At 41.2% G+C, this 8,745-nt stretch overlaps 1 protein-coding gene across 1 annotated transcript; it reads right to left on the bottom strand.

The window, feature by feature from the left end:
* Positions 1-1,439: 1,439 nt before the first annotated feature.
* Positions 1,440-8,723, bottom strand: dis3 (DIS3 exosome endoribonuclease and 3'-5' exoribonuclease). The gene is made up of 21 exons (XM_049599729.1): positions 8,416-8,723; positions 7,826-7,983; positions 7,426-7,622; positions 7,089-7,162; positions 6,807-6,974; positions 6,446-6,613; positions 6,100-6,213; positions 5,776-5,913; positions 5,434-5,580; positions 5,186-5,302; positions 4,996-5,097; positions 4,504-4,568; positions 4,277-4,361; positions 3,983-4,110; positions 3,601-3,687; positions 3,326-3,482; positions 2,873-3,087; positions 2,528-2,696; positions 2,197-2,355; positions 1,960-2,082; positions 1,440-1,819 (listed from the first exon to the last, which is right to left on the bottom strand). Exons 1-21 carry the CDS (start codon positions 8,632-8,634, stop codon positions 1,751-1,753), a joined length of 2,859 nt encoding a protein of 952 aa, XP_049455686.1. The 5' UTR covers positions 8,635-8,723; the 3' UTR covers positions 1,440-1,750.
* Positions 8,724-8,745: the final 22 nt, after the last annotated feature.

Consider the following 8,745-nt stretch of genomic DNA (forward strand, 5'->3'; position numbering starts at 1 on the left):
GTTAGGTTTAGTTTTTTAAGACCTTTTTATATAGAAATTTTTCAACCAAATTTTCAACTGATTTTTGGACAAATCATCTTTTTCCTATTCAAGCATGACAGGAAAGTATAAGTAAAGTAGTACGCGGTCCCACACAGCGGTCAGTTTAATGTAGAAATATGGTTTTTAGAGTAAGTTAGGTTAATTTTACATTTTGCCAACAGGTTTAGTGCCAGTGTAAAATAAAGCTTAAAAATTTGTAACATGAGAAATTGGACTTAAACACAGAAGAGCTTGACAAAAAGAAATTAAAAAGAAAAATTAGATAAAGTGTTTGTGGCAATTAAGACCTCACAAATTCAGATTTAGGACTACTTAAAGAGGTGCACCACCTAAATTAAGAATTCTAATGTTATTTCCATGGCTGGGAAAGTTCAGTCAATATTTGTGAACATGAGCTGTTCTTGGTCAAAGCCAGAAACCAGAGAAGTTGTCTCAATCAAGTCTGAGCTGCTCCATAGACAATAAATGGGAGCCTGATTTTGTGGCCCCAAATGTTTTGTTTTTTGTTTATACCCAAATGAGCTTTATTCTACTGTAGTATTCTCAGTTTGGAAACAGGAAGTGCACCCATATACTACCCTCCCCTCAAACCCTTGTGACATCAAACATTTGAGTTTAACACTATAGTTTTTGGTTTTGGGAGAGAGTTGTTCATGCTGACTAATATTTTTAGACTGTTTGAGATCACAAAAATAAAGTGTACGCAATTTAAAATGGGTGTAGTTTGCCTTTAATGACTATTAAAGTCTTAACATTTATAAAATTTAATTTTAGACTTTAAGGACTTGCGGACATCCTGGTAAGATTCTAAATAGCTGAGAATATTCAGTATATGATTTGTCAAAATTATAGGATTCTGATGTGGTCAGACTAAATAACTTAATGAAGAATGGTTAAAACATTGTCATATTTGATGTTGAGAGTGCTGTGATATTTTTTTTATTGTAGCAAACAAAGCTGTGGACAATGATGACTTGTTTCTGTCAGTATTTATTAACCATTTTCTGTACAAGTACTTCAAAAGATTAAAGGTATACTATGCAGGATTTTTCTAAAAAGCAATGTATAGACAGACTAATTTAAAAAAGTAATCACTGTCAACCATCACTTATAAGCCACAAGAAGTGTTTGGGGGTGTGTATTTATCTGCAGAGACTCAGTCCTCTGCCTGCACTTTATTTTCTTCTTATTAGCTGTGTTTGGGAGTTTCCTACAAACACAGACAATGCAAGGTTAGGACTTCATAAAAAGGTAGCAACCAGGTGCCTGACTGTAAGCAGAACACATCCAGCTGAAAGCTACAAAATTAAGTACTGTTCATAAACAGTAACCAACAATTCCTGCATAGTGTATCTTCAAAATGCATGCTGGCTCTACACAAAACACACAGAATCAAATAGATTAAAAAACACTTTAATGACTGAGTCGCAGACTACATTGTTAAACTGCGTTCACGACTTGCGCTCCAGGTTCTTGTCTATGTACAAACAAGTGTTTCACATCATAAAAAAGCAGATTGCTGCTTGAATGGTTGGAACATTGCAGCGTCACTGTGCTAAGTTTATTAAAATGGCCACATTTACTCAAAGTATAGTTATGCTGATGCATTAACACAGGAGTCCAAACTGGGACTTTAATAGACATCTACCACTTCTTGATCTGGAGGATCAGCTGGTGGCCTGGGGGAAATACTATGCTGCTTCCTGTGTCAGCGGTCCAGTTTTGGCTTCTTGGCCTGTGGTTCAATATCTGGGGCTGGAACACTCACACCAGGGATCTGAAATAAAGACAACTGATGCGTATAAAAGGCTGGTAGGTTTGAGTTTAATTAAACAAATTGTCCTTTTAGGACAGAGTGAAAACATGTTAACTTTCCTCAATCAAACCCAAATACTGCTGATAGAAGAAAAATCTTACCACAGGTTCAATCAGAGCCATGCGGATCTTCTGGTGCTGAATATTGGAGGAGTCCAGGCTGATGGTGACCTTCACGTTGTCAAATATGTGGAAGGTGTGTTCCTCTACTTTCAGAGTGGGACCCTAAACACACACACACATGACGAAGGGATCTTTTAAGAACAGCAGCCTCTGGTAGTGCTAGTTTATCAGTGTTGATCTAAGCAGCTGTAAAGAAACAAAATCTCATGTTTATACCTCCTCATCAAAGACAAGGTTTGGAGCCGCCTTGTCTTTGGCGTCAAAGAAGACTGTTCCCTCCAGGCCAAACTTTGGGATGAGTACGATGATTGCGTTTTTCCTTACAAACAGGACAAATCCGTCTTCATTCAGTATACCTCGACTTTTGAAGAACAACTGGAAAGAGATCATTTGTATTAATACCACAAATTTAAAGCAAAGTATGCAGTATGGTTCGAGGTCTGTTTGATTATCTTTTACTCAAACGGACATTATGATTCTTTATCATGATTGTTCAGGACAGTGGGGTATTTCATGTGAAAGCAAACCAGTGTGTCCACATTTTTACCTGTGTGTGGAATGCCACAGACGACCTCTGTGCATACTGAGCCATTTTATGCCTGTAGTTGAGGTTGTTGGAGAGGGCTGACTGCTTGTGTTTGTCCATCAAGTCTGGGTAGGTGCTGTCTGCTCCTATGGCCACTGCCAGCAGGCGATGCACTATAATATCTGCATACCTGTGCAGGAGGGCAGATGAAGATGGTGAAGGGGGGAAGAAGGGGAAAGGTTTCAATGCAGAGAAAAGGTTAAGAATATGGATGATGGTGGTTGTTTTTCAATTATGCACGTCTTTGTCATAAAAGGCCTGACCCAACATATGTAGTCAAGATGTGAGGAGTATCTGTTTTCCTACCTCCTAATAGGTGAAGTGAAGTGTGTATAAATGGGTGAAGCGAGGCCGTAGTGGTGGAAATCGCTGTCCATGCCAGAACAAAAATAGACAGCCTGCATCATGCAGCGAGTGGCCAAGATGCGCAGGAGCGTGTTAAAGTACGGGAAGCCGTCTACTCTGGCCATGTCAAGGGAATCAGCCAGTGCCTTGGCTGAATCTGTGTGAATATCCACATCCTGAGGGGAAAAGGAAACAAATTGTTGACACCTTAGAATATATTTATAGTAGCTCTTATGGAGGCCATGATTAAGCTGTTCTGACCAGCAACTTTGACCCTGGCTTCTGACATTTGAAACGACTGCCAATTCTTTGACAACATCCCCAAATCATAACAAGGCAAACTGATTACATAAGCTCAAAAAAAATACACATAACTTGAGCATAGTTTCCACATGATCATCCGTCTCCCCTCACCTTAGACTTTGCAGCCTTCAGCAGGATGTCATAGTTGGATGGAGGCGGTGCTGGATGTTTCCTCAGCATGGCACAGTCTGGAAATTCATCATAAATCTTCTGGGCGACTGAAATATTGGCCAGCAACATGAACTCCTCAACCATGGAGTTTGTCTCCCTGATAACAAAGACATTGGTTTATTTTTATGACACAAACAGACACGCTTAAAAAAGGCATCAAAAATAGTTTGGAGAAAAGTGTTTCAAAAAGGGTTCTCCATTTTGAAGTTACTTACATGAGTTCTTTGGTCTGGAGGTCAATGGGGTCGTGGGTTTCACTGTCTATGTGGAAACGGACCTCTAAGGATGACAGTGTCAACGCCCTACAAGATATCAAACACAACACAACAGTAAACACATTCATTTTAAATACAGCCAATTTAAATATGTGCCTCTTACAAGAGTTAGAATCAAATGCTCAAAAAAAGGCTCAGCTTTTGAGTTGTTGTTTAATTTGTCAGTCAACAGGAATGCAAGTTTCCTGATTTTTAAGGCAGCTGAGCCATGTGCAGACTGATAAATACTCAAACCAACACCATCTTCTGCTCATGGCATTAAAATGTACCATCCTACACAACTATACTCCTGCCTCTACTACTCCCAACTCCCAGTCCTTACCCGTTCTCTATCCTCTTTCTCTTCAGGATTTTTGCTAGTTTGTTGAGACCTCGCAGGCTCTTGGTGATGTCATCATTCTTGGTGGTGTCATCAATTCTCATTTGGGCCTCAGCGTAAGTTAACGATGCCTGTCAAAGAAGGAAATAAACAGAAATAATGCATAAAAATATCTTGACTCTAGAATTTTGTGTCTTACAAAACAAAAGCAGGTGGCAGTAACATAAGTTGCAGTGTCACAGTCACATATCACTGCAAAAGTATTGAGGACAGCGCATATATACCTATACACTATACCTTGGAGTTAATGACACTTTTTGTGAACCGGGTCTTTAGAATTTCAGCCTTGTGGTTCATCTCCCAGATACACGAGAAGGCCAGCCTGGTAAAAAAAAAAAAAAAAAAAAAAAGAGAGACAAACATTTCTCAATATTTTTTCAATGGAATATTTTGGGAAAGACAGAGCACTGATGATAATGATAATTCCGTGAGGGCAACTGTGAGCATGTTTCTCCATTACTCACCTTTCCACATTGGAGCGAAGAGAGCAAAGATTGGAGCTGAGCAGCTCAGGAACCATATCTATCCTCTGGTGGACACAGAATAAAAATCTTTTTAGGTTTTTTTTGGAGTCAAAATATGTTTTATGAATCAATCACCTTCTGAAATGTAGGAAACACCGTTGTCTCAACATCACAATTTCAATTTAAAAAAATGCACTGAATTCATAAATGGATTTTATACTCATTCAGTGCTGTCACTAAATGTGCTTGGCACCTTCAGATGTCATAAATTCAAAGCTAAAAGATGGATGGAATAGCGAAAAGAGACATTATTATTATTATTGTAGTTAAGCTGCAATCAGACCAAAAATGGTGGACTGTGCCAACAATAGTCTACTACAATACATTTTTCCAAATATAAAGTCACACAGCTTATGGACTCTTGTGATATTTAATGTTGGTACGTTCAAATTCTGATGCTGTGAAAACACTTGTGTGAGTGTTTTTCCTTACTTTGCCACACAAGTAGACAGTGGTGCCGCGGTTTGCAGCCTCTTTGTCCAAAGCGTTGCCAGGTCTGATGAAGTGACTGACGTCAGCGATATGAACGCCGACCTACAGCAGACAAACAAAATACTGAGCTTAAAGATAAACAGACACAAATATGTAACTGCTTTGTAATGTATGTGTCCAGTATGTGCACCTCAAGGTTTCCATTGTCCAGTTCTCTGCAGTGCAGGGCGTCATCTATATCTGTACATCCAGGAGGATCCACACTGCACACTGTCAGATTTCTCAGGTCTTCTCTCCTCACCATGTCCTGTTCCACACACATTTACATTACACAGATTTATATGCTTTAAAATTACTGAGTGACAGACTCACTGACAAATGACCCAACAAAACGGAATAGAATACTGCTACGTGTATCCAAGGTACAGCTGTCATTACCTCTGGTGTGATGCCCCATGGCATCTTGGGAAGAAAACTGAGCACAGCCTGAGAGAAGGCCTGGTGGGGGACGTCATGCTCCAGCAGAAGCACCTCCTGCTCTGTGTCCTTATCCCCTGCATCTCCCAGACTGCGCACAAAGTGACCCTAACAAAGAAGAAAAGGCTGGTTTCTTTCCAAGGACAGATTTTTTTTGCACATATTACATGTCGAGCCAGAGGAGTGTGGCTTTATATGATGTAGAGGGCAAACGATTCAAATTCCTGTCAAAAAGTTTGACAAGTGGAGACTGCGTAGGTACAAATTCCAAATATTTGATAGTCTGACGAAGTTCCAACGCACATTTGGATATCTGGAGTTTCTGGGCCAGCCATCGATGGCCACCATAATCCTCTGGCCTGCCAGTGTGGATGCCTGACGTGTTTCAATGCGAATGCGTGGGATACGGCGGTCTGCTGGAGTGAAAAGGTGTCGGGTTGACTGAAAAGAAAAAGGAAAGAAAACAGATGGTGAGTGCTGAGAGCATAAGACAAGGAAGTGCTATAGAGAGAGTGATTAATTTAGGCAAAACATGCATACCAGTTTTGATGACAGCTTCAAATTTTCAAACTAGGCAAAAACTAAACTGTGTATGACATATGGTATTATAGAGAAATCTGGATTTACCTCTTTAATCTGGGAGGGATTGAGCATGCCACAGAACGGCCTCCAGTTCCTTTTGATGATTCCCACGACTCTGCCTGTGGGCTTCTTGGCTGCTTCAGCTGCGGATATCCTCAACTGCTCGGACACACAGGAATATGGAGGTCATTTAGGTTTCTATAGCTACAAAGACCAAACTGGGGTTGTCATGTAAAAATAAAGTTTAAGCTCTTTGCGTAGCACAGCAGTAAACACCCTGATCAATTTCATTTCAACTATAAGACAACAGGAAACAGCGTACACCTCCTCTAGCTGTGAGCAGAGACAAAGCTAGTCTGATCACTGTTCCTTTCATTCAGACGATATTTACCGCTTTCTCCTCCTCTTCCTCCTCTTCCTCAGTATCATCCTTTGCTGAACCTTCATCCTGCAGCACAACTGAGGACGGCGCCACCCATTGATCACGGGGTAACAGCTGCACGGCAACTACATCCTGGTACACCGCTCTGTTGAGGTTCTGAAGACCCTGGATGAGAACCTGAAAGCAGATCGAACAGACAGCACAGAGCTTTTAACGTCTGCACGCTTCCTGCACCTGTAAACTCACATCTCAATACAACATGACAAATTCTCACCCAAACCCAGATGAGGTCTGGGAGATTGTTACATTCACAGATTTTTGATAATTGTCTAGACAAACTGCATATTCACAAACATGTGTACACACACACCTCTGTGCTGTCTTCCCCCTCTCCCTGCACAAAGACTGTGGCCTCCAGGTAGTTGTCCCTGCTGGCCCTAAAGGTGCCCTGGAGGAAAGAGCCGCTCTTAATTCCTGCCTGAATCCTGGACAGGGGGAGGTGCTCTGGGAATAACACCCTACTGCTAGTGATGTCACTCTGAGAGAGGAAAAAATGGAAATCAGTGGAAGAAGAAAAGCACAGATAAAAAAAACGGGGGCGTAAACAAGACAGAAACAAATTCTACATACAGAATTAGCTTCAATTTCATACCTTGTCATCATTGGATAAAGCCAGACGATCCACAAGCTCAGGGTTCCCGATGAGACTCTTGATGTACTCTTCACCTAAGAGCAGAAGTGAATAAATACTTGTGACAAAGTGGTTAAAACAGCTGATGCCGTTTAAAACCACACTTGCATCCAACAGAAAAAAGTGGGGAGGCCTATGAAGGTTTCTAAAACATGGATGGTGGTTGAATCAGAGTGCCTGTTAACCCTCTGTCTGCAAGCTATGATAGAATTTAAAGCAATGCTTTTGGGAGCTGTGTTCTTGATATGCAGATTGTTTTAAACTGATCTCAAGGAAAGACCAAAGAAAGACTCCTTACATCTGTACACCAGCAGGCCGCTCTCCTCTGCTTTCTGCTTGTTCCCTTGGTCATTGGTGAGGAGGACCACCTTGAGCCCATCTGCCTCAGAGTTGGACGTCTTCAGGTGCTGGCTGTACCATTTTGTCGCCACACGGATTGCACGGTCGTTGCGGTCGTTGGCGCTCTCCCCTGGTTCACGTTCAATGAACGTCTCTCTGGAAAAATTGAGGATGAATGTGTAAAGGTGACCAACAGGCAGAGATGTCTGTCATGCTTTTAAAATGCATATCATGAGAGAGGTCTAATGAGGAGATCTTTGTGTGCAACTGGTGAAAATACTTTGTCACTAATACTTTGTTTTACTATTGTGCAATTAAGATGTTGTGATGCAGTTAAAGGGTCAGTGGTGTCTTTGCACCTGTGGTGTTCGTTAGTGAAGGTGTAGAAGTGTTTCTCCTTCTCATTTATGATGTCCTTCAGGCGTTTATAGACCGGTGCACTGCGGTGGCGTACCTCCTGCAGCACAGTCTGAAGGATTATCACATTACGAATCACAGGGTCCTCCAACACATCAATCTGCAGGACACAGAGAGGGTACACATACATTTGAAGAGAATCAGAGCTATTCAGAATCAGGTGCAAAGGTTATATGGTTGTAAATGCCAAAAAAACGGTAGTATAATTGCCTACATTTAAGGAATGGCTATCACAATCATGTAAAGGCACACAGAAGAGAATATATAGCTGTGTGAAGAGATATTGTTAATTCACAACAATAACAAACGTGCTATTCATTCATGAAGTCGTTTAACCCCAGTTTTTGTAGTATCTTGAGATACTACATGAGTTATGATGTTGTATGATCACAATACATGACAAGCACAAACTATGGCTACAAGTCTGTATGGAATATTACATGTTAAATATCTGGAATCCATCACATTGGACAACATGATAATCAAAAGGGCCCTTCTGGATATGCAGGGGGGGTGAGAGACAACTTATTACCTGATGCAGGACGACATTCGTGTCAGGGACCAAATAATGTGGATAAGAGCACAGGTTGCTCTCAATACACGCGTCACTCTGCAGCACCGTGGACTCCTGTTTGCATTCAGTGCAAACTTCGCTCCCGCACCAAATATCATCTCTCAGGTAATGCTCGCGCACTATCTTCATCACCCCACCCGACCGTTTCTTCTTCACGAAGGTTTTTGACTTCAACATGATGACGGTAAAAGCCTCAGAAAGTTAAATCCCGGTGTTTTTCCCCTACCATTTGATGACAAGAGAGGAGCTAGCTAGCAGCCCATGTGTAGAGGTGTAAACTAACTAAGT

Source organism: Epinephelus fuscoguttatus, linkage group LG16 (assembly GCF_011397635.1).
Source record: "Epinephelus fuscoguttatus linkage group LG16, E.fuscoguttatus.final_Chr_v1".
Lineage (NCBI taxonomy): Eukaryota > Metazoa > Chordata > Actinopteri > Perciformes > Serranidae > Epinephelus > Epinephelus fuscoguttatus.